Source organism: Pan troglodytes, chromosome 10, assembly GCF_028858775.2.
Source record: "Pan troglodytes isolate AG18354 chromosome 10, NHGRI_mPanTro3-v2.0_pri, whole genome shotgun sequence".
Classification (NCBI taxonomy): Eukaryota; Metazoa; Chordata; class Mammalia; order Primates; family Hominidae; genus Pan; species Pan troglodytes.
In genome coordinates this window covers 47,036,953-47,062,602 of record NC_072408.2, presented here as the reverse complement: position 1 = coordinate 47,062,602, position 25,650 = coordinate 47,036,953, and the positions used below count along the sequence as shown (strand labels likewise).

At 53.8% G+C, this 25,650-nt stretch overlaps 1 protein-coding gene across 3 annotated transcripts; it reads left to right on the top strand.

Annotated features, from left to right (window-relative positions):
• Nucleotides 1-10,472: 10,472 nt before the first annotated feature.
• Nucleotides 10,473-25,225, top strand: CACNB3 (calcium voltage-gated channel auxiliary subunit beta 3). 3 transcript variants are annotated; one of them, XM_016923515.4, is made up of 13 exons: nt 10,473-10,818; nt 19,620-19,742; nt 19,957-20,079; nt 20,536-20,651; nt 20,947-21,011; nt 21,227-21,246; nt 21,441-21,521; nt 21,712-21,770; nt 21,938-22,047; nt 22,652-22,803; nt 23,044-23,139; nt 23,260-23,409; nt 23,871-25,225. In XM_016923515.4, the coding sequence occupies exons 1-13, from the start codon at nt 10,813-10,815 to the stop codon at nt 24,183-24,185; spliced, it is 1,416 nt and encodes a 471-aa protein (XP_016779004.3). In that variant the 5' UTR covers nt 10,473-10,812; the 3' UTR covers nt 24,186-25,225. The 3 variants fall into 3 exon arrangements, with proteins under 3 accessions (XP_016779004.3, XP_003313780.4, XP_509034.6); XM_003313732.7 differs by lacking the exon at nt 10,473-10,818 and adding an exon at nt 11,879-12,011; XM_509034.9 differs by lacking the exon at nt 10,473-10,818 and adding an exon at nt 14,463-15,252.
• Nucleotides 25,226-25,650: the final 425 nt, after the last annotated feature.

Genomic DNA, 25,650 nt, shown 5'->3' with positions numbered 1-25,650 from the left:
TAAGGACATTATTGGGACACTTGAGGAAATGTAGATTAGATAATGGTATATCACTGTTAGATTTCCTGAGTGTGATAATTATCTTGTGGTTATGTAGAAATACCCCTGTTCTTGGTAAATACCAAATGAAGTCTTTAGGAAGGAAGTTAATGTCTGCAACTAACTCTCACATAGTTCAGCAAAAACACACACCTACATAGTGATAAAGCAAATGTGGGATAATGTTAACAACCAGTGAATCTAAGTGAAAGGTTTATGTGTTCATTGTATTATTCTTGCAACTTTTCTGTAGGTTTTAAAATGTTCATGGGTAGGCACCATGTAATCCCAGCACTTTGGGAGGTTGAGGCGGGCAGATTGCTTGAGCTCAGGAGTTCCAAACCAGCCTGGGAAATAAGGCGAGACTCCATCTCTTTCTTAAAAAAATTAAAAATTAAAAAAAATGTTCAAGGCCGGGCATGGTGGCTCACGCCTTTAATCCCAGCACTTTGGGAGGCCAAGGCAGGCAGATTACTTGAGGTCAGGAGTTCGAAACCAGCCTGGCCAACATGGTAAAACACTATCTCTACCAAAAATACAAAAATTAACTGAGTGTGATGGCACATGCCCATAGTCCCAGCTACTCAGGAGGCTGAGGCAGGAGAACCGCTTGAACCCAGGAAGCGGAGGTTGCAGTGAGCTGAGATCACGCCACTGCACTCCAGCTTGGGCAACAGAGTGAAACACTGTCTCAAAAAAAAATATTTTTAATTAATTAATTAATTACATTTTTAAAATGTTCAAGATAAAAAGGGAGATGCCAAGCGTTCACAGTTTTTATGCCAGCAGGAAAGTACTCCAAATGAGGAAATTAACAGTGTACTATGATTCCTCTACATTTCATATTTCCCATGGACGTAGGCATAGGGGGAAGAGTGAGTATCTACCTAACAGGCACTCTGAGAGTTAAGTGCCAGCAAAGCAGGGGCACTGAGTAATATTTATTTAGAAATAATGTGATACTTGACATTTTCCCCAAAATGTCAAATTTGTCATGGAAATTTTCAGAACATTTTTAGCATTCTTAAATTTTTTTTTACAGTTGAATTGTTTGTTGAATTAAGTTGTTTTCAACTGCATGGGGATCATCGTAGTCTCTTGAGTTCTTAGTGCATCTAAAAGTCTTTAGCCAGGCATGGTGACACACACCTGTAGTCCCAGCTACTCAGGAGGCTGAGGCAGGAGGATCGCCTGACTTCAGGAGTTTGAGGCTGCAGTTAGCTATGATTGCACCACTGTACTCCAGCCAGAGTAACAGAGTGAGACCCTGCCTCAAAATAAATGTTTTTGAAAATAAATAAAAGTCTTAATGTACCCCATACCCATCCTGGCAAACAGGCTGGGAGCTGGGAGGCAGGGAAACTAGGAGACTGGAAAATTGTGAAAAGCCCTTTGGAATTGGGCAGCAGTTATCTAGGAGGCAAGACACACAAAGGACCCGAGTCTGAGAGTCCAGGGAGTGAGAATGGAAACTTTACACTTCAGACAACGCTGAGCTGTTTTAGAGTTCATGTATTTTCATTGTTTATTTTCTTTTTGTGTTTCCTTAGTATTAGGTAAAGTTTTTTGCTCACTCGTTTAAAGTGAGCCTCTCTTGGTATGTGGAGAAGGACCAAGACAAGAGGACTATGCCCACTTTGGGGCAGAATTCTAAGGGGAAAAGAGAGCCTTCTAAGCTGCCCCCTTGGCCAAGTGTGTTTACAGAAAAGCCATTTGCCCCCTCCTCTCCTCTCTGGTTGTCACTCCTCCTGCTGTCTCCCTTCTCTGGGCTCTATTCCCACCCCACCCCTCAGACACACCTTTCTTCCTTCCCAGTGTGGTGTAATGAACAGATCAGTCTAGGCTGTCAAGTCAAGGAGACCTGGATTCCAACCAATTGGAATGTGACAAGGACAAACTTCAAAACTTATTCTTTTTTTTTTTTTTTTTTTAGGTGGAGTCTTGTTCTGTCGCCCAGGCTGCAGTGCAGTGGCACAATCTCGTCTCATTGCAACCTCTGCCTCCCAGGTTCAAGTGATTCTCCTGCCTCAGTCTCCTAACTGGAATCACTGGCGCCTGCCACCATGCCCGGGTAATTTTTGTATTTTTAGTAGAGACGGGGTTTCACCATGTTGGCCAGGCTGGTCTTGAACTCCTGACCTCAGGTGATCCACCCACCTCAGCCTCCCAAAGTGCTGAGATTACAGGCGCGAAGCACTGTGCCCAGCCAGAAACATTCTTCCTTTCAACAAACATTCATTAATGCTTACTAGGTGGCAGGCACAATTCTAGGCACTGGAAATACAGTGATAAGTAAAGACAGACAAAGTTCCTGCCCTCAGGCAACTTGCAGTCTCATCCAGAGAGGCAGCTAATAAACAAGCAGACAAAGAATGAGATTATACAGCCTGAAAAGTGTGTCGCAGAATCTGGTTAACATACTGCATGATGGCTGGGCGCGGTGGCTCACGCCTGTAATCCCAGCACTTTGGGAGGCCGAGGCGGGCAGATCACAAGGTCAGGAGATCGAGACTACGGTGAAACCCCATCTCTACTAAAAATACAAAAAATTAGCCAGGCGTGGTGGTTGGCGCCTGTAGTCCCAGCTACTTGGGAGACTGAGGCAGGAGAATGGCGTGAACCCGGGAGGCAGAGCTTGCAGTGAGCTGAGATCGTGCCACTGCACTCCAGCCTGGGTGACAGAGCAAGACTCTGTCTCAAAAAAACAAACAAACAAAAAAACACCATACTGCGTGACTCCAACTATAGGACATTCTGAAAAACACAAAACACTGGAAACAGTAAAAACATCAATGGTTGCCAAGGGTTAAGTGTAGGGAGGGATGAAGAGGAAGAGCACAGAGGATTTTTAGGGCAGTGTGAAACTAATCTGTGTGATACTATAATGGTGGATACATGTCATTTAGACATTTATCCAAACCCACAGAATGTACAACACCAAGAGTGAACCCTAGTATAACTGTAGCACTTGCAGTTCAGTGGTAGAACTAGAACTCTCCCCTGCCTAGTGTAAATTGTGGACTTGTGACAGTGATGTGTCAATGTAGGTTCATTTTAACAAATTTACCACTCTGCTGCAGGATGTTAATAGGGGGTAGGCTGTGCATGTGTCAGGGAAGGAAGTATGTGGGAACTCTGGACTTTCTGCTCAATTTTGCTGTGAATTTAAAACTTCTAGGCTGGGCGCGGTGGCTCATGCCTGTAATCCCAGCACTTTGGGAGGCTGAGGCAGGCGGATCACAAGGTCAGGAGATCGAGACCATCCTGGCGAACACGGTGAAACCCCATCTCTACTAAAAAATATAAAAAATTAGCGGAGCATGGTGGCAGGCGCCTGTAGTCCCCGCTACTCAGGAGGCTGAGGCAGGAGAATGGCATGAACCCGGGAGGCGGAGCTTGCAGTGAGCCGAGATGCGCCACTGCACTCCAGCCTAGGCGACAGAGCAAGACTGTCTCAAAAAAAAAGAGTCTATTTTTTAAAAACTGTGTTGCAGGAAATTAATAACTGTGATAAAGGGTAACTGAAGGGGCCTACTTTAGGTAGGGTGAAAAAGGAAGCTCTCTTCAAGGCTGTTTTCTCATTGATAAAATGGAGGTAACAATATCTGCCTTCACAGAGTTGTTAAAGTTCAAATAACATATATATGAAAGGCCCTTTTAAATTGCCAGGTGCAGTGGCTCATGCCTGTAATCCCAGCACTTTGGAAGGCCGAGGCAGGTGGATCACTTGAGGTCAGGAGTTTGAGACCAGCCTGGCCAACATGGCAAAAACCCTGTCTCTACTAAAAATACAAAAATTAGCCAGACGTGGTGGTGTGTGCCTGTAATCCCAGCTACTTGGGAGACTGAGGCAGGAGAATCACTTGAACCCAGGAGGCTGCTGTGAGGCAAGATTGTGCCACTGCACTCTGGCCTAGACAACAGAGCAAGACTCTATCTCAAAAAAAATAATAAAAATAGGCTGGGCTCTGTGGCTCACGCATGGAGAAACCCCTTCACTACTATAACTACAAAATTAGCCTAGCATGGTGGCGCATGCCTGTAATCCCAGCTACTCAGGAGGCTGAGGCAGGAGAATCACTTGAACCTAGGCGGCGGAGGTTGCAGTGAGCCAAGATTGTGCCATTGCACTCCAGCCTGGGCAACAAGAGCGAAATTCCATCTCAAAAATAATAATAATAATATAAATAAATTGCTATGTATCTTCTCATGTGATAAAATATGGAATATTACCTATAATATACTGGTAGGCAGCTCTGAAATAGCTTCCAATGATCTCTGACTGCTGATATTCAGGCCCTTATGTAACTCCCACACTCTGGGCATGGGCTGGGTCTAGTGACTCAATTCTAAGAAATAAAATGCAGCAAAAGTGATCAGATGCCACTTGCAAAATTAGGTTACAAAAAGACTGTGACTTCTATGCGATCTCTCTCTCTCTTCCTTAAAAGTAGGCTGCTGGCCAGGCATGGTGGCTCATGCCTGTAATCCCAGCAGTTTGGGAGGCCAAGGAGGGCAGATCACAAGGTCAAGAGTTCGAGACCAGCCTGACCAACATGGTGAAACCCTGTCGCTATTAAAAATACAAAAATTAGCCAAGCATGGTGGCGCACGCCTAATCCCAGCTACTCAGGAGGCTGAGGCAGGAGAATGGCTTCAACCCGGGAGGCGGAGGTTGCATTGAGCTGAGATTGCGCCATTGCACTCCAGCCTGGGCAACAAGAGTGAAACTCCATCTCAAAAAAAAAGACATTTTGGGGCCAACCAGGGAGATTTAAATATAGACTATGATTAGATTAAATGAAAATTGGCCGGGCACAGTGGCTCACGAATGTAATTCCAACACTTTGGGAGGCCGAGACAGGATTGCTTGAGCCCAGGGGTTTGAGACCTGCCCTGGCAACATGGTAAAACCCCATCTCTACAAAAAATAACAAATAAAAAAAACTAACCAGGCATTGTGGCATGTGCCTATAGTCCCTAGCTACTAGGGAGGCTTAGGTGGGAGGATCCACCTGTATTATGCACCTCCCATGTATAATACAAAGGAATGAAATGCTAATCACTGTGGTATCTGGGTGTGGGGGACTTTCAGGGGAGGTCCCAGCGTGCTGAGCCCATGGAAGGTCAGGGTGGACTAGAGTACCCGGCCCACGGGCTGTAATGGAAAAAAACCCAGGAGGTAGATTCTGAAGATCTGGGTCTGAATCCAGATCCGAGCGTTGACTAATTGGCCTTTGAGAAGTCATTTAATCTCAGAAGTGGAAGGGACCTAAGAGGTCTTTCCATGGGTTAGTCACAGGCCAGATGCCAAAACCTAGGCCACTGACCCTGTGCAGGTTCTTTCCACTACGTGCTGCTTCCCTGTTTATGATATTCTTACCCGCAATAACAACTAACTTTGGTACAGCAATTTACATCTCATGAAGCGCAAGTGTTCCTCTTGAGCTCTCACAGAACCTCTTGTTAAGCCACCATCGTTCTTTTCCAGTTTTAAAAGAACTTGGGAGGCCAAGGCAGACGGATCACAAGGTCAGGAGTTCGAGACCAGCTTGACCAACATGGTGAAACGCCGTCTCTACTTAAAATACAAAAAAATTAGCTGGGCGTGGTGGCACACGCCTGTAATCCCAGCTACTCAGGAGGCTGAGGCAGGAGAATTGCTTGAACCTGGGAGGTGGAGCTTGCAGTGGTGAGCCGAGATCACACTCCAGCCTGGGCAACAGTGAGACTCCTTCTCAAAAAAAAATAATAAATAATAAATAAAAAAATAATAAGCAACAGGTTGTGGGGGCCAGGCACGGTGGCTCACACCTGTAATCCCAACACTCTGGGAGGCCGAGGCAGGCAGATCACCTGAGGTCAGGAGTTTGAGACAAGCCTGGCCAACATGATGAAACCCCATCTCTACTAAAAATATACAAAATTAGCCCGGTGTGGTGGCACGCACCTGTAGTCCCAGCTACTCGGGAGGCTGAGGCAGGAGGATCCCTTGAACCCAGGAGGTGGAGGTTGTAGTGAGCCAAAATCACTCCACTGCACTCCGGCCTGGGAGACACAGTGAGACTCCAACTCAAAAAAAAAAGAAAAGAAAAGAAAAGAAAAGAAACTGAGGCTAGTACAAAGGTAGCAAGCAATCTGAATTGATTGTTCAGAGTCAGATCAAACTCCTTGTTCTACTCTTCCCCCCTTCTCACTATTGCAATTAACTAGTCTTAAAAAAAATTTTTTAAGTAAAAAATAAAAGTAAGAAACTGAGTTTCTGAGATAATAAATGGCTTGCCCACAACCAGCAAATGGCAGAATTAGGACTTGCCCTCTGGTCTTCAGGCTCTAAATCCTGCATTCTTTCCAAGGTACCAGATGAGGCCTGTCTAGGACCGTGACACTAACTGCACTCCTCACACCACACATGCAAGACCTTATTTGCAGGGAAGGGACAGAGGCCTCTCTGCACAGAGCATCCCTGAATGACCCTTACCGGTGCTGACTTCAGGTCATTCAAGGAAAAACCCAGACTCCTTCTGGCTCTGTGTTACCCCAGAAGCATATGAGAGTCCAGACCTCCAATCCTGGGAAACCACTCCAGTCAAAAGTCTTCCAGTCTCACTTCCCAACCTGGTTGCAACCAAGTGGTTGCCAGCTCCCTCTGTCCTATGACTACCCTCCTGATCCATGATGAGGGGCCACAAGTCTTTGCCAGCCCACCTCCCTCCACCCCAGGAGGCTTCTCTCCAAGGCCCACTTCCTCAACCTTATTCAGTCCCTGCCTCTCCCCAATACCCTCTTCCCAGGCCCCAAGACTCATACCCCCTTACAGCAGTGAGAAGCACAGTAAGAGGCAATGGTGGGCCCAAGGGGCAGCAGCTGTGAACAGCTAGCACAACGCTGTCTTCAATAATTCATTCCCAGGGAGGTTGCAGGCACCATGCCCTCACCCTGAGCTAGAGATGGCTACCACAGCTCAGATCCTTAAACTGAGAAGGGTGGGAGTCAAGGGTGGGGCAGAGGCCAGTGGGAGCAAGTAGAAAGGTACCCAGCCTGCAGGCCAGACACTGGCACCTCTTTGTTAGAGAGGGGCTCTGATGTGGGCTCAGAGCAGGGATCCCGTGAGATAAAGGAACACGCAAATTGCCATGAGCTGGACGGGCAGAGAGAAGAATCCAAACACATTGCCTCACTCCCACTCCCTCCAGCTGTACATGCCAGGGTCAGCCTCTTCCCTCATGGCTCTGACCTTCTCAAGGCCACCCTCAGCCTCTTGTCAGCAGCCCCACCCTCCTAAAGGCCCAAGTCCTCTCTGCTCCAGCTGGCATGTTTCAGCTGCCCCCACTTGGGGAACTCTTTTCCCAAAGAACTCCCACCACATGTGCCTGTAATCTGAGTCAAACATCGCAGAACCTTTTCCAAGGATCCTAACCCCCACCTCCATCTCTTTTCAGCCCAGCTTCCCTGACTAACCTCTGATGTTTACAAAGCTTGTAAACGTGTGGGGGTGGAGGAAGGACTTGAACTGACCCCTTGGGCTGTGCTGTGCTGTGCTGTGCTGTGATTCAGAGTCCTAAAGCTTTAGGAATTTAGCGAGAGCAGTTCCTTGCTTCTAGTGAGGGAGAGAAGGTGGTAAATTCTAGGCCAGCCCCCACATTCCCCTGGCCACCCTAGAGATCCTGCCATCAATACCCGTTCTCCATGTGGGGCAGCCCTAGAGTTCCACTCATGTTCCAGGCTCATTGCTCACTGCAATCCGTTCTGTGAGACTGGAATCACCTATCATGTGCATCAGCAGACCCAGAGGGGAAACTGGGATCTAAGACTAAAAGAAACATATTATCAAGCACCTACTATGTGCTAGGCTGAGCCGGATTCTGGGCAGCAAGAGCATGAAGCCAATCACCTCAGCCCTCTCACCTTCCCCTCCTTCCCAGGTACCAGAAGGAACCTCCAAATGCACACAACAGTCATACTATCTGTCCCAGAGTGAGCAAGAGTTAGGTCTTGAACCCACAGCTGACTCCCCAGTCTGTCCAGAGGCCTGATTTGGGAAGGAGGGTGCGATCTTGCTGGGCATTGTCAGCAAGAAACCCTTCAGAAATATTTATAGCAAATGCTGCATCAGGGGATGGAATCTGAAAGTGCCTCGAAGCATCAAATAACACCATGAGTCCAGAGGCAGAGCCCAGAAAAAGAAGGCACTGCAGCAGGAGGGATTGAGGTTTGATATTGGAGAAACTTCCCCCAGAGTAATATCTGGAACTGGCAATGGGGATTCCCTGTGGAAGCTACTTCCACAGGATTTTCTCAGAAGAGAAGGGATAGGTACCTTTTTCTGGTCTAGGTAGAAAAGATAAAAAGGGATGGACATGGTGATCTCTATCTTTGTAGTATACAGACTTTCAAATATCAAGGCCACTAAGCACAGTTGTGCAGATTATGCCTTGCTGAGGAGGCAAACGGAGACTGAAATCCAGCTCTAGATCAGTTACCTCCTGCTGCAGAGCTGTGTCTGTACAGACTAGCCAGAGTGGCTTGTAGGGGCCCTGCCAGATATCCCAAGTCCTGACAATCTTGGGGTCTGAGGACAAGGTGAGCAGGGAGAAGGGATGAAGGCTGCCTGGGAAGCCCTGGGGGCCTGTTTGCTAGAGCTCAGAGCCTATATGGGCCAAGTTAGAGGGCATAGCTTCCAGGAATGGATCCAGGGTAGAGGCCCCTCTCAGCAGGGTGCCCTGCCCAGATACTATGAGGTTTGAGCCAGAGATGAAGGCCCTGAGGGAGCTTGAGTGGGGAGGAAGAGGATATGCGTCTTGGGCAGGCCCTGGAGAAGGATAATCCTGCCAGTCACATCACAGAAAGGGCCTGGGAGAGGGCAGTTCTGGGGACCTGGAGGATGGGCTGCTGGCTCTAGCTCTGAAGTTCCTACCTTCTCTGCAGAGCAAGATGGAGAAGGGGCCTGTGGTCCAGCAGCTGGGGTGGAAATGAGAAAAGTAAGGGGTGGGGAACTGCCACTGTGCACCTCAGATTTCCTGTGATAGGCTCATGGAGGAGTAATTTTTTTTTTTTTTTTTGAGACAGAGACTCTGTCCCCCAGAGTCTGGAGCGCAGTAGGGCGATCTCAGCCTGTCTCCTGAGTTCAAGCAATTCTCTGCCTCAGCCTCCCAAGTAGCTGGGACCACAGGTGTGCACTGCCATGCCCGGCTAATTTTTATATTGTTTGCAGAGATGGGATTTCACCATGTTGGCCAAGCTGGTCTTGAACTCCTAGCCTCAAGTGATCTGCCCGCCTCGGCCTGCCAAAGTGCTGGGATTATAGGCGTGAGCCTCGGCGCCAACCTCAGGGAGAAGTAACTGATATTTCTATTTTAAAGTGGAAGGTGGGCCGGACACGGTAGCTCACGCCTGTAATCCCAACACTTTGGGAGGCCGAGGCGGGCAGATCGCTTGAGGTCAGGAGTTGGAGACCAGCCTGGCCAACATGGTGAAACCTCGTCTTTACTAAAAATACAAAAATTAGCCTGGTGTGGTGGCGTGCCTGTAGCCCCAGCTACTTGGGAGGAGGAGAATCTCTTGAACCCGGGAGGCGGAGGTTGCTGTGGGCCGAGATCGCCACTGCACTCCGACCTAGGCGACAGAGTGAGACTCCGTCTCAAAAATAAACAAACAAATAAATAAATAAATAAATAAAAATAAAGTGGAAGGTGGAGAGATGGTTTCTATGCTATAGTTTCAGGCAGAGAATGTGGAGGGAGGGAAGGAGAGAAGGTTGCGGGAAGCCAGGGACAACTGCTTGCCTGGGCCAACATCCCCTCTCTCCCCACCTCCCTTCTCCTATGGAAACTTAAGCTGCCGCAGGGCCCAGCGGAGCTAGTCCATTAGCTGTGGTCAGCAGGGGAGTGTAGGTGGGGAGGGCCCTCTCTCCCTCCAGGTCTTCTTGCCAAATGAAAGGCAAAGCGTTTGCTCCCTCTACTAGAGTCAAAAAACAAAACAAAACCATAAAAACCTCCACACGCATTTTTAACACACACAAATAACATAACTTCTTTCCTCTGAATGGTCGAAGCTGAGCAACTTGGAGGTGGGTGGGTGGTAGGGGCTCCGTGATCCACTAGACTAGACTACAGAGGGAGTGGGGGAGGAGGTGCCTTCTCAAAGCACTTTCCAGGTTAAATCCAGCCTCGGGAGGAGGGAGTGGAGAGAGAATTTACTCTCCCCCAACTTACCTCCCTCAGAAATGGGGGCAAGTGGAGGGTCAGCTGAGCAGAGAGGGAGGAACAGTCTCCCCAGATCCCGGGGATGGGAGGATTGAGGGGAGGGGTCCCGGAAACTCCCAGGGGAAGTGGGTTAAAAGAAGGGCCGGGAAGAAGGGTGGGACGCCCTCCACTGGAAAGGGGAGAGCGTTCTAGTTAATGCTGAGGGGAAGTTGGGGACCTGGGTCAATCGGAGTCAGCGTGTGTCTGTCTCCATGAAGGGGGGTCCGTCTCTCCCCGCCCCAGGCGCCGTCTTTGGTCTGGAGAAGGGTCCAGCCTGGGGTCGTTGGGGGTGTGAAGGGACCAATGAGCGGTCTGTCCGCTCAGAAGGGTCCAGAGAGAGAGCCAACTGGGACTACACCCCCGCTCCCCCTTCCCCCGCCAGAACTTGGGCTTGTCCTGTTTGACGCACCCGCAGAAAGGGGCGGGAGGGGTACTGACCCGAGGAGCGGTCCCGCGACTCTGTACTCCCTGCTGCCCAGTCCCGGCCAGGACGCTGCCCGGCTTAGCTGGGGCGCCCCTCGAGACCAGGATGGAGGTAGGGACGGGCTAGGGTCCCGGAAGGGCGCGGGTGTCTCGAAGGAGCCCCACGGGGTGGGAATAAGTAGAGCGCAGCCTGGGGTCTCCTACTGGGGGTCTCGAGCTGGGACTGCAGTTCCTGGAGAAAGGAGGGGGAGAGGGGTTCGTCCTGGGCTTGGGCGGTGTCTGGATCCGGGGTGCGTCCCCCCTGCTCTGGCCTGGGCAGCGCCGCCTGCTGGCAGGGCCGGACCCCGCGGCCCCGGGACCGGACACCAGGCGGTGCCGCCACCTGGAGGGCGCGTGTAGCCGCCGGGCCAGCGAGCCCAGGGGGCGCTGCAGCGGGTCGAGAAGGAGCCGCGTCGCTTCGCCTCGCCCTTCCCCTTCGCGGAGCTGAGACCCGCTGCACCAGAACCCAGGAGTGGGGGGAGACGGCAGAGACTCCGCGGGCGCGGGGCGATCCCAGCTGGGCTCTCTCCACAGGGATGCCGATCCCTCTGGAGACACAGAGCCGAGCCGGGGACGAGTGGATGGGCGCCTTGACGCTTGGGCGGGCGAGCAGAGCACCAGCACTCTTGCTTTTCGGTCCTTTCCCCCGCCGAGGTCGGGGTCGCAGCCGCCGCCGGAGGATGGGCGCCCGGCGCACGGAGCAGGGCCGGGAGGGAGCAGAAGCTTCCGCCAAGAGCTCAGGAGCTGGGGCAGCCCTGGAGCTGGGGCAGCCCTGGAGCTCTTCCTGCCCTTCTGCCCGCGGCGGCGGAAACTCCAGAGTCCCTACTCTTTCTCGGGAGGACTTTAGGGAAGAAGCAGAGCGGCAGGGGAAGCCGAGGAGCGAGGGTGCGACGTGGGGATGGAAGGACAGTGGGAGGCACACGGAAAAACAGAACGAAGACCTTAAGACAGGAGAGACGGAAGTGGAGAGAGGCTGGGCTGAAAGGCAGGGAGAGCCAGAGACTGACAGAGGGGGCGAGAAAGGAAGGGAGAGGGAGGGAGGGAGGAGGGAGGAGAAAGAGGGAGGGAACCAGGGGAGAGGGAAGGGAGCAGGCGGCGGAGCCCGGCGGGCGTGGGGCGAGGCCAGGCGTGCAGGCAGGAGCAGCGTGCAGAGCAGCGGCCGGGTTTTGCTCCCGCCTCGGAGCCCCTGGCCCGGGGGAGGGGGAGAGGCCGCTAGCCTGGTTTATGTCTTTTTCTGACTCCAGTGCAACCTTCCTGCTGAACGAGGTAACCGTGGGGGGGGGGGGGGGGTGGGGTCGTGGGAAGGGGGTTCCCCACTGGGTGGGAGGAGAGCTCCGCTCCAAGCTAGGAAGGGGGCACGCGTTTGGGGGAGACTGCACCGATGGGGAGGCAGGGAAACCGGAGGAAGTGAGGCCAGGGGTGGAAGAGGCACCGGGTTAGAGAGGAGGGAGCGGCCAGAGCTGGCAGCTTCCTAGTACTGGGATTGGATGAGAGGAGAGGACTGACTGAGGAGCCAGAAAAAAGGGGCTAGATTACAAGAAGGGCTCTGCCAAGCTCCCCTAGCGCCTGTCCCTGAGTTCCCTGGCAGCCTAGCAGCCAGAATGGTAGGGGCCTCCACCTGGTCCAGATCTTAAAAACTGCTGGGGAGGAGTCTTTAAGCCTTCCCAGAAGGCCTAGCTTCTGTCTCAGTTTCCCCATTCAGTGCCCAGGGACTGGGATCTGCCCAGCTTCCTGGTACACTTAGAGGAGAAGCTAGAATATATTCTGAAACCTCCCAAGAAGGTTTCAATATATTCCAGCTCCCAAACCTGATTATTCAGGCTTTTCCTCTTATGTCTTGCTTCTATGACTTGGGTACCTGCCAGCTGCCAGTCTAACAACTCTCTCCTAGAAAGAATCAGCAGGAGGAGCCTCTCCCCTGATCCTTTATTGCCCTCAGCTCTCTCCCTTTATGCCCAGCCATGAAAAAGAAAAGAGGTTAGGGCTACATGGACACTGACAGGCACATGTCCTGTCACAGGACAAGAAGTCACCAAGTTGGTATTAGAACTAGAGTAGGCAGGTGTGGGTGAGAAATGAAAGGAACATTGGGTAGCAACCCAGAGATATGAGAAGAAGGAGGGAAGCTCTGAAGCTACTGCAGGACCCAGGGGATGGGCCCAGGTATGAGGAGCTTGAACCCATCTCCTGGGGATGGTTGGCATGGCAACACATGCCTCAGGAGCAGACTTAGACAACCTTGTCGCAGGAGATTACAAGGAGTGTGAGGAAGGAGTGCTGCCGATAGCAGATCCGCTGTTACCTACAGCCCCAGGACCTTGTGTGGGTGGAGAGAGTCCCAAAAGGAGAGGCCAGGAGAGTGGATGCAGGGATAGGAAGAGAAACAGCTGCCTCCACCACTGCTTTCTTCACTAGAGCCATCTCCCAGGAGAAGAGCACCTTGAGGGTCTTACTCTTTGACACCTCTCCAGGCCCCTGAAAGAAGGAATTGAAGAGAAAGGATGAAAGAGGGGGATACAAGGAATACTGCGTAACTGGGTGAGGGCACAAAAGTGGGCAGTGTCTGGGAACTTCCAATACAGAAGAATCCAGTATATGACCAAACCCCAGTTGGTGCTGGACTCAGGAGAGGAGACAGTCCCTTCAGCCACAGGGGCTGCAACAAAGTTGTTTGTCAAACCCAGCATGAGGAAGGTGCTGGGCAGGGCTGCTCTGGGCCACCCACAGTAGACAGACTAAAGATGTCAGTCTGAAGATGCAGCTCTTCTTTGTCTTGCCAAGATAACACCGATAAGTGACCCAGGTGGGAAGCCACTTGGTTTGGGTGGGCTTTCTCTCTCCCATGCACAGTGCTTTCTACCATAGATCTTACTAAGCCATGTCAGAGTTTTGGATTTCTGATTCTCCTCAAGCCTAGGAGGGATGAGCAGATTGCTGAACTCCCGGGTGTGAGAAATTGGGAAAGGAAAAGGACTGAGCTCAGGGCCAAGAGCATGGGCACCAGGAGGCCTCCAAGTGTAACCCCTGTCTACGCACATCCTCCTCGTGGGGCACAAAGGTAGGCAGTCAAAAATCAAAGAAGGAATTTTGCTCAGGAGATGAAAAAAGGAGAGAGCTCAAATGGGTGGATCTTTGGGGAAAGTTTCCTCAAGATAAGGGCTGCGGCTCTCTTACCCCAAATCTCAATGCTCCTGTGAAGGAGACTGAGTGGTGCAGAGTGGTACAAGCCCTTCTGCTAAGGGGAGAATCTGGCCTTACCCTAGTGACTCCGAGGAGACTGGCCTTTTCCTCTCCCAACCCGAGTGTAGCCAGGATCCCACCCACAACTATCCCCCTACCTCCACCCTCTGGCTTCTTTCCCCTTCCCTTTAGGCTCACCTAAAACAGCCCCTTTCTGCCCCAGTTCCCACGGATGCCTTGGCACTGTCTGGCACAATCCTTGGCAGGGAAGTGGGGAAGGGAACCCCCATCCTGGCAGGACTAAGACAAAATCTATCCGTGCAACAGGTGTGGGGAGGCCTACCCAGCTCACGGAAAGTTCCCCCCTTCTCAAGGGTTGGGCAACACCGCCTTTGCCGCAGCGTCCCCGTACTGAGGGGGCCGGGCACCTGTTGGGGCAGGAGCTGCCGTCCTGTCATTAGCCTGGGGGCACCAAGCCCATTCCTCCCCGGGACCACTGCGGGGTTTGCTTTCGGAGCCTCCGGGACGCACGGGCCCAGACCCGCCCTGCAGTCGCCTGGGACCCCTCCCCCGTCTGCCGCTCGTTCCCGCGCCTCTTCTGTCTCCCAGGGTCTCCCCATTTTCCTGTCCTCTCCGTCCTCCCTCTGCCTCTCTCTCTCCGGTTTCCTCGACACCTGCGCCCTCTCCAGTCTCCGCCCGGGTCGCGTCTCCCTCGCGGTCTCAGCGCCCCCTCCCTCCCCCGCCGCAGCCCTTTGTTTCCCGGCGGAGTAGTTCCTGGGTTGCCGAGCGTCTCTGTCTCCGCATCTCTCCTCGCCCCGCCTCCTCCCTGCCTGGATCCGCCCTGCCCGCAGCCTCTCCTCCCCTTCCTCCCCGCCGCCACGGCCCCGTAGGTGCTCGGGGACCCACCTTCCACCCAGCACGGGTTCGTTCCCCTCTCCCGGCCTGGCCCGGGCTCCCCGGTGGCCGCCGCCCCCGCCTTCTCCCGGGGAGGGGGTCAGGTGGGCGGGCACTATTGTTGTAGGAGCCGGCGCCAGATTCCTCAGCCGCGCTCGGGGTGGGACCGGCTGGGTTTGGGAGGGTGGGGTGGGGGGAGCGGTGATTTGAGCTCCGAGCAGCTGGTCTTCGCGGCTCGCTCCCTCCTTCGCGCTCTCTCGCTCCCTGCCGCCGCCCGCAGGGCTGCGGGGCTCGGTGGCATCTCCCGGGCGCGGCCCGCAGTCCTTGCCCCTGCTTCCGGGCCGCTCCCGCCCCCGGCGCCGCTCGCTCCCCCCACCCGGACTCCCCCATGTATGACGACTCCTACGTGCCCGGGTTTGAGGACTCGGAGGCGGTGAGTGCCCACGGTGAGGGTGGGGGCGGGGAAGTTGGGGTGACACCTCCTCTCCCTTCAACCCTTTCCCCGGTTCAGGACTTTGAAAAACGCCTCAGTGGCAGGGCAGGGTTTGTAGGGGGGCGCTCTAAGAACGTGGGGAGATGGATTTTCATGCCAAGCGTTCCCCAGCGACCCAGACTCAGACCCTGGGGCATTGGGTGTGTGCAGAGAGGGGGCAGTATAGGGGAAGGGCTCAAGCAGGTGGCTCCACGGCCCAGGAAAGAGGGGTGGGAGAAGGCAGGGCTGGAGGCCGAGGGCACAGAGGCTCTGGAGAGGGAACACGCCATGTCTGGAGTTCCAAATTCTGGATTTCTGGGGTCTGAACACAACAGCTAGGAGAGCCGCCGAGGTGGTTGGGGAGGCAGACATTCTAGACCTCTTGTGCCTCAAGCAAACGACACATCAGGGAGCTGAGAGGACATCAGGGAGCCAGGGACCAACCTCTTCAGACAGACGGATCCTAAAACTTGAGGAGCTCCATTATTCCCTTCCACCCCCTCCATCTCTGCGCATTGCCTCATCTCCTCACCCTTTCTCTAGCCCAGTTTCTCTCCCAGGCTGAAACCTGGGCGCCCAGCACATGGGTAGGCCAGGTGACTGAGCCCCATCTATTCCACAGCCCCCTGCTGAGGCTTCCTCTGCAGCGGGCATCCTGAGCTCTTGCCCAGCATGGAAGGCCTGGAGGTGAGGCCAGAGGAGCTGAGGGCCTGGGGATGGAGAGGAAGCGCTTTGCTCAGAGAAACAGGCAACCGATAAATATTTAATTCTCCTCTTTGCTTTTATCTCCTGACCCACTGAGACAAATCAGCTCATTAAGCAGTGATTCCCGGAGCTCAGACAGCAGGGAGAGTGCCTGGAAAGATGGGGCAAGAATGCGGAGGAGCTTCTCAGCCCCTTGGAGCTGACAACTTTCCCTCAAATGTCCTGTAAGAAGGCCTCCTTAGGAGTGGACCACTAGATGGCTTGGAAGGGGCCCCAATAGGTTGGAGCACCCCTGGGTCGGAAAGAGGAATTCATGTTCAAGTCTTTTCCCATCACTTACTGCCAGGCCCAGGATAGATGAATGCTGATGTTCAGAATAGGCAACTGTCCTTTTCTGGGACTGGTCTCCTTCTGGGCCCAATTCTCCATGGGGCCTCTGGGGCTAATTACATTGCCGCTAGAGCAGATCATTTTCAAGGCTCTGGTGGACACCTCTTTCTGACAGTTGAAGGGACAGCTGGTATAGCCCAGGGTGCCAAGGTGAGCTTGAAAACAAACCTCTCTGTGGGGCTGGATGGCCCTAGGAGGTTCTTCCCATCCCTGGTGAGAAGGCAAGGGCTATTGCAAGGAGCAGACTGACATGTGGATGGTGTTGGAGGGCAGCCTGCTGACCCATTGCTCCCTCCCATCTCTCTCTGGCTCCTGATCACCCTCCCCCACTTCCCTTTCTCTTGCCTGGCTCCTTGCTCTCCCTGAGGCCCCCTCTGAAGCAGTAGGAGGGAGATCAGGCTCTAAATAAATCCAACGGCTCATCTCCCTCCTCTCCTTCCCCCGTGCCAGGCAAGAGAGGAGCTGCAGCCTGCCCACACACTCACTAGGCAAGGGGGGCACCACCAGGGCACTGTGCCAACTCCTGGCAGCTCCAAAGTACTGAAACCTGGCTATTTTGGCGTAGCAGGGTACAGGAAAGGTAAAACCCTAGATCATGCTTGGCAGGGCAGCCCTGGCCTCCTTAAGTAATACTGGAGCACTAGAGATGAGTGAGCCTGGAGGACTTGGGAGTAATGGAGAGGGGGTTCCATTCTGAGCACAACTCATTAAATATTTAGGGAGAGATCCTGTGATTCCCATCCCAGGGTGAGAGGTCAGGTAAGCCAGATGCCCCAGGCGTTATGATTACTAAATTAGGCCGCCAGCGGTGCCTCACGCTTGTAATCCCAGCACTTTGGGTGGCCGAGGCAGATCACTTGAGGTCAGGAGTTGGAGACCAGCCTGGCCAATATGGTGAAACCCTGTGTCTACTAAAAATATAAAAATTAGCCCGGCATGGTGGCACATGCCTGTAGTCCCAACTACTCAGGAGGCTGGGGCAGTAGAATTGTTTGAACCCGGGAGGCAGAGGTTGCAGTGAGCCGACATTGCGCCATTACATTCCAGCCTGGGCATCACAGTGAAACTGCATCTCAAAAAAAAAAAAAAAAATTACTAAATTAAACCAGGCATAGAGACTCATGCCTATAATCCCAACGCTTTGGGAGGCTAAGGTAGGAAGATGGCTTAAGCCCAGGAGTTTGAGACCAGCCTAGGCAACATAGCAAGATCCTGTCTCTACAAAAAACTAGTAGGCATGGTAGCGCATGCCTGTAGTCGTAGCTACTCAGGAGACAGGAGGATCGCTTGAGCCCAGGAGTTCAAGGCTGCAGTGAGCTACGATTGTGCCACTACACTCCAGCCTGGGTGACAGAAGACCTGTCTCTAAGTAAATAAATAAAATAATAAAAATAAAGATTACTAAATAGAGCTGAGAGCCTGGAGCACAGGCAGAAAAGGTCAGACTCCTCTTTTAGCACAGTTCTGGGCCTCTGGGAGGTACCCGATGTATCTGTACCAAAGCGAGTGGTCATCTGCCTTGCCTCCTGCCTCCCAGCCTGTTGGCCCCTATCTGGTTGCTTCAGACACCACATCCCACAGAGGTTTCTCTTGTGTCCTAAGACCCCTGGGAAGGAGGTCCCTCACCCTGTGCAAAGATTATTTCTGGGGTTCATCCCCCACTTATCCTGCTGCCATCCAGCCTCATTTTGTTCTCAGGAGAGATGAGGAACAGTCGGCGGACTACTCTTCTGTAAAATGAAAGATCTTTCCCCCTTGTGCTATCTTCAGGCCTTTGGTCTACTATAGACACTGTCTTTAGCCTAAGGCTCGAGAGCCTGGGCTGACCCCTAGCTGAACAGCCCTCTTGCCCACGGCAGGGTAGGGGTAGAGGGCATGGTGGACAGCAGGTATGTGATTTTGCCTTCTTCTCTGAGAGTCTGGCCTCTGCTGCCTTCCGTAGGTGGTCATGCCCAGTGAGCTTGAGAGAATGTTCCTCTGCCCGAGGACATTCTAAAGCCCTTTCCCCTATACACACACACACTCCTGCATGAACCCCTTATCTAGGCTTATCCCTTCTCTCTGCCACTGGCATCTCAGAATTGTGGGAAGTATCACTTGAGGCTTCTCCCCACAGAGAGGGAAAACTGAGGCAGGAAATGAAAGATTCCCTTTCCCTGACAGAGGAGGAAACCCAGACATTGTAACCTCTGGGCTCTTGTCTCAAAGTCCAGCGTCCCTCACTCATTTGTGCCTCTCCCTCATGGTCTTGAGGCTGAACTCTGTGACCGTCAAATGCACCCTCATTGCCCAAGACCTTTCCTATGGGCAGGACTCAGAGACTCTCCTTGCTCATGTTACCCCCTCCCCACATCCCCGGGGTCCTGCTCCGTAGCTAGGTTGCTTGGCACTAGCATAGCCTTCTTCTAGGGCTGATGTCCCCTGGGCCTGGGAAAGGACTAGGGAGATGTAGGCCAAGTGGTAGGCGTGGCCCAGCCTCACCTGCACCCAGGGAGACAGCTTTGTGTTCTTCTTGGTCTGTGTCTTGTTTGCTGCCCACACCTGGCTAGTTGCCCCAGCAGGTGTGGAAGGAAGAAAAGTAGGGGGTGGGGAGAGCAAAGGGGAGGTAACTTCTAGGAGCTGGCAGCTTTGTGTCCTCCTCTTCACCCTGGAAGGGTAAGGGCTCACCATTTGGGAGCCTTCAGAGCCTTGTTGGAGTAGGGAAAGTGGAATCTTAGGGGGCAGATGGCTGGATCCCCACATTGAGGACTGGTGCTGTGCCAACCAGCATCTCTTGACTGTTGCAGCTGGCTGGACTCCTGACAGGCATCTTAAAGGGATGATGTCCAGGCTGCTTTGCAGGCTGCTGTGAACAAGGGGGCTGGGTCTCCTGGATCCAGAATCATCTCTAATACATCATCTTCAGCACACCTCCCTTCCCTCGGCTCAGAGGACATGTTAGAGGGGAGAAAACGGAGGAAAGAGAAGTGAAGGCTCTATTCAAAGCTGCAGTATTAATAGACTTGGGGGAGGAGGGGCCCAGATCTTTTCACCTATGGATTGGGCCAGCTTTCCTGTAGCCTCAGAGGCACTGGGGCCCTTCTCAGGGGATAGGAGGGGCCATAGGGACCCAGCTATCCCCTTGGAGATGGAGAAACTGGGGGCAATAGAGGCAACACTGTAAGGTGAGGAGGGTGCCTCCATGGCATCCTTCATGCCGGAGCCTGGGAGTCACAGCCTCTTTCCCAACCCAGGGTTCAGCCGACTCCTACACCAGCCGCCCATCTCTGGACTCAGACGTCTCCCTGGAGGAGGACCGGGAGAGTGCCCGGCGTGAAGTAGAGAGCCAGGCTCAGCAGCAGCTCGAAAGGGCCAAGGTATACTTTCTGGGCATGGGGCAAGACAGGAGGCCAAGCTAGGTGGAAACCTGCACTCGGTCCTAAGTCCCAAGGGGTCCTTGGGCAGGATGTCCTTGAGTGTGAGACGGTGTGTGTGATGGGCAGAGGCCACGGCCTTCTGCTGTTGGGGCACTGAAGCTGGAAGGGGTGCTTCGAGCCTTCTCTCACTTGCACTAATGGCCAAATTCTCCAGCACAAACCTGTGGCATTTGCGGTGAGGACCAATGTCAGCTACTGTGGCGTACTGGATGAGGAGTGCCCAGTCCAGGGCTCTGGAGTCAACTTTGAGGCCAAAGATTTTCTGCACATTAAAGAGGTGATCGACCCCCCTACTTCCAGAAGCCTCTAACACTTCATTTTCTTGCTGTTGCTCCAGATCCTAATGCTTCTGACTTCAATCCTCAGTCTAATTCCCCAAGCTAATCAGCTCTTCTCCTTAACACACACCTGTCCACCCCTCATATCTAAGATCTCATCCCCAGGGTCTCCATCCTTCTGAGACCTGGCTTGGGCATCAGTCTCCATGTCTGTCAAGTGAGCAGTTAGATTAGCTGCCTCCGAGGTCCCCTGTGACAGCTGCAATGCCTCACTCAGAAATCCTGGGTGGCCCGAACTTGGCTGTCCTTTCCCCTGGCCCCTTCTGCCCACCGCCCCTTGCATTGCATTCCTCAGACCAGCTCAGTGACTGCCTCGCTGGCTCCTTCACATTGAAGAGCCAGGACTGGGGCGGGGCGCTTCTCTCACCACCCCTTCCTGCTCCACCTGCCCCCAGAAGTACAGCAATGACTGGTGGATCGGGCGGCTAGTGAAAGAGGGCGGGGACATCGCCTTCATCCCCAGCCCCCAGCGCCTGGAGAGCATCCGGCTCAAACAGGAGCAGAAGGCCAGGTGAGAGTTGGGCCGTGAGTCAGTAAACACACCCCAAACACTTGCACTGTACCCACAGGACACGTCACCATGCATGCCATACACATGCATATCCCCCTGAAATACACATTCACGTATGCCCAGCTCTACACACTCAACACTAAACAAATCTACAAACACACACACATATTGCATGTACACCTGTCTCACTAGATAAAGCATATGGAATTGTGTACAATTATTAAATAATGCATAGAACATACATACACAGAGACACATTCTTCTCTCCCTCTCTTTCGCCTCCCTTTCTTCTCAGGAGATCTGGGAACCCTTCCAGCCTGAGTGACATTGGCAACCGACGCTCCCCTCCGCCATCTCTAGGTAGCCTCCCCCCAACCCACCCATTTTGGGTAGGTGGGTAGCTAAGACACAGGGAAAGAGGGGATCCTGCCCAAGTGAACTGTGTGGGAAGGGTTTGTGGAGGGATCGGAAGGGGTGGGGAGAAGCCAGTATCTCCCCTGGGGACGGGGATACCATGCCCCCAGGGACCTTTCCCCCTTCACCAACTTTAATCTTGTATTTCCTTTTCCAAAAAGCCAAGCAGAAGCAAAAGCAGGTGAGTCAAGGAAGGGACCTGGGCTGGGGGGATCATGGCTTATGGCTCTGGGGACAGTGTTCTAGGCAGTCATTGTTGGAGGGCAGAACAGAGAGGGGAGGGAGCCCAGAACCTCTGGATCTGCCCTGACGCCAACCAGGCATGAGACAGGCACCAGGGCCATGGTTTCTACTGACCTCATGTCCATTCTGCAGGCGGAACATGTTCCCCCATATGACGTGGTGCCCTCCATGCGGCCTGTGGTGCTGGTGGGACCCTCTCTGAAAGGTTATGAGGTGAGAGGAGGTCCTTGATCCCAAAGAGTCACCTCTACCAAGCCTGCCACAGGAAGTCCCTAGGGAAAGTGGAAGGGGTGTGTCTCCTCCCTCCAGGGTGTGTATGTGGAGGGTATCGACTCTGGGGCCATGCATGGGGAGGCTGCTTCTCTCCAAAGGGGCCCTTCATCAGTGCCATGCCTTCCCCCAGGTCACAGACATGATGCAGAAGGCTCTCTTCGACTTCCTCAAACACAGATTTGATGGCAGGTAAGCTGCCCTGGCCTGAGGTGGCCTGAGAACCAAGGAGAAGCTCATGGCCTACTTCCAGATGCCTGTAGCTAGTCTTCTCTAAGGGAAGAGTTAGTGGGAGCTGAGTAAGGAGAAGCTGAGGCACAGGTTTAGAAGCAAGCTGTGATTCTCCACTCCCACCCCAGGATCTCCATCACCCGAGTCACAGCCGACCTCTCCCTGGCAAAGCGATCTGTGCTCAACAATCCTGGCAAGAGGACCATCATTGAGCGCTCCTCTGCCCGCTCCAGCATTGGTGAGAAGTCCCCACCACCTGCTTCTGTGCCCACTCAAGTGCCAGTGAGAACCTTCCTCCTCCCTTTTCTTTTTTTTTTTTTTGAGATGGAGTCTCGCTCTGTCACCCAGGCTGGAGTGCAGTGGTGAGATCTCGGCTCACTGCAACCTCCACCTCCTGGGTTCAAGCGATCTTCCCATCTCAGCCTCCTGAGTAGCCGGGACTACAGGCGCCCATCACCACGCCCAGCTAATTTTTGCATTTTTAGCAGACGTGGGGTTTCACCATGTTGGCCAGGCTGGTCTCGAACTCCTGACCTCAAGTGATCGGCCCACCTTGGCCTCTCAAAATGCTGGGATTACAGGCATGAGCCACCATGCCTGGCCCCTCTTCCCTTTTCTCTTCCTTATCTCCTTGTCTTTCTGCCCAACTCCTCTACCTGCCCCCAGGATTGGCAAGAACACACCCCTCCTCCTCAATTCCCATTCCTCTGCCTGTCCAGGCTTCGATGAATGCCCTTTTCCTCCAATTCCTTCCTGTCCACCATTCGGGAGCCCTCAAAGCCTGCTGGAGTGAGCTAGTGGGCAGAGCTCCTGGTGAGCACTGCTGCTGCCTCCCTCCATAGCGGAAGTGCAGAGTGAGATCGAGCGCATATTTGAGCTGGCCAAATCCCTGCAGCTAGTAGTGTTGGACGCTGACACCATCAACCACCCAGCACAGCTGGCCAAGACCTCGCTGGCCCCCATCATCGTCTTTGTCAAAGTGTCCTCACCAAAGGTAAGTCAGCTGGGCTCATGGAGGAGGCCCACAGGGCTATCCTACTAGAATGTGGCATGACTCTACTTGGTCCCTGCCTGGGGCACCTGAGTTCCCTTTTCCTGCTGCCCTTAACACAACTCTGAGTCATCCTCACCTGCTACTGATGCCACAAGTGGAAGAAATGCCTAGCTCTGCCCGGGCTCAGCTCTGCCCAGAGTCCTGAGAGACTCCAGGCCTAGCTCTGCCCTCCCCGCTCAGGTACTCCAGCGTCTCATTCGCTCCCGGGGGAAGTCACAGATGAAGCACCTGACCGTACAGATGATGGCATATGATAAGCTGGTTCAGTGCCCACCGGTGAGTGCCTGGGTCAGCTGCTCCTGTGCCCACTCCCCCAGGGCTGCGGCAGTGATAGAGATGGGTGGGGGAGCTGCTACTGAGGGGAAACCAACGTTGCGCCTTCCTCCCCCTCCCCAGGAGTCATTTGATGTGATTCTGGATGAGAACCAGCTGGAGGATGCCTGTGAGCACCTGGCTGAGTACCTGGAGGTTTACTGGCGGGCCACGCACCACCCAGCCCCTGGCCCCGGACTTCTGGGTCCTCCCAGTGCCATCCCTGGACTTCAGGTAACCATTTCCAGTGGGCAGAGATGCTCAAGCTAAGCCAGCCAAGGCACTGCCCCTCCCTGCCCAGAGGACTGTCCTTGGCCTCCAGTTCAGCATGCCAAAGGATTGTAGAACTCTCAGCTCTGCTGTACAGAGCTAGCACAGACGGGCAAAGGAACTTCCTGAGGAGAGAGGGAATCAATCAATGAGATGGATACGTCAGAGATTAGTTTCCTAGGGGTGAAGAGAAACACAATCTCCAAACCTTCTCCCAGGCTGCCTTGAAGGCAGAGCCTGAATTTTGCGGGAGTCGAAGCTCCAGTTTTCTCTCTCGGAAGAGGAAAAATGCTCCAGCATGCTTTTTCCTTGCACTATTTCCTGTACCGGGGAATTGAGAGTTGAGGGGGGAAGAATCTCGCACCTCACCAGAAGATAAGGTGAGGTCTGTACTGCCTCACTGAGAGCTGTTGTATGGCCCCCAGAACCAGCAGCTGCTGGGGGAGCGTGGCGAGGAGCACTCCCCCCTTGAGCGGGACAGCTTGATGCCCTCTGATGAGGCCAGCGAGAGCTCCCGCCAAGCCTGGACAGGATCTTCACAGCGTAGCTCCCGCCACCTGGAGGAGGACTATGCAGATGCCTACCAGGACCTGTACCAGCCTCACCGCCAACACACCTCGGGGCTGCCTAGTGCTAACGGGCATGACCCCCAAGACCGGCTTCTAGCCCAGGACTCAGAGCACAACCACAATGACCGGAACTGGCAGCGCAACCGGCCTTGGCCCAAGGATAGCTACTGACAGCCTCCTGCTGCCCTACCCTGACAGGCACAGGCGCAGCTGGCTGGGGGGCCCACTCCAGGCAGGGTGGCGTTAGACTGGCATTAGGCTGGCACTAGGCTCAGCCCCCAAAACCCCCTGCCCAGCCCCAGCTTCAGGGCTGCCTGTGGTCCCAAGGTTCTGGGAGAAACGGGGCCCCCTCACCTCCTGGGCAGTGACCCCTACTAGGCTCCCATTCCAGGTACTAGCTGTGTGTTCTGCACCCCTGGCACCTTCCTCTCCTCCCACACAGGAAGCTGCCCCACTGGGCAGTGCCCTCAGGCCAGGATCCCCTTAGCAGGGTCCTTCCCACCAGACTCAGGGAAGGGATGCCCCATTAAAGTGACAAAAGGGTGGGGTGTGGGCACCATGGCATGAGGAAGAAACAAGGTCCCTGAGCAGGCACAAGTCCTGACAGTCAAGGGACTGCTTTGGCATCCAGGGCCTCCAGTCACCTCACTGCCACACATTAGAAATGAGACAATCATAGCCCCCCCAGGGTGGCACACCCATCCGTTTGCTGGGGTGTGGCAGCCACATCCAAGACTGGAGCAGCAGGCTGGCCACGCTCGGGCCAGAGAGAGCTCACAGCTGAAGCTCTTGGAGGGAAGGGCTCTCCTCACCCTGCCAGGAAGCTTCTTAACATGTGACAGGACCAGGGACCAGGAGCATGGTGAAGCCAAGTGGCAGATGGGAGCCAACCTGGATGGGGGTTTGGGGAAGGAGGGCGTGTGTAGCAGAGAACTTAGGGGGGCCTCCTTGCCTTTCTCATTCTTTTGCCCTGCATCCTGTCATTACTGTTCTTGTCCCTCATACATCCTTGGAGAACCGGGCTCCAGACTTTGTTCCCTGACTCATAGCTGCCGCTTGTTAGGTTAGGGTTAGATGGGGAGAGACAGGGCACAGAGGACCTGTCTCCCCGGCTACTCTTGCCTTATGGGTCTAGTGTGTGACCTACAGAGCATGTTCCACAAGCCCCTGCCTCACCTCACTGTCATCACTAATAAACATCATGCACAGTCCCTCTGGCTTCTGTTTGTTCTGTCTGTGATGCGGCCCAAAGTCTGGTGGAGGGAAAGATGTGTTTGTTTGTTTGGGCCGCCCTTCTCTCAGAGGATCTGTCCAGCGGGAAGGGGACAAAGGCAGAGCTGGGGAGGCACTCCACTCCCAGGCATCCCCACTCCTCATGCCCAGGTGTCAAGAGGGAGACATCCAGCAGCACGGAAGGGCTTGTCCTGGGATGATGTGGGGAAGACGCTTGGTCACGGCTTTACAGTATCCTTGCGCCAGGCCAAAAAGGCCCTAGAAGCAGCTACAACTTGAACTCTATGTACTAGGCCAACTCTTTCTGTGGGGTAAGAAGAGCATGTGAACAAGAGGGGTATGGGGGGAGGACTGCAGCCCTGCGTTCCTCTCACCACAGCCTGATACAGCTGGGTCCACCCGT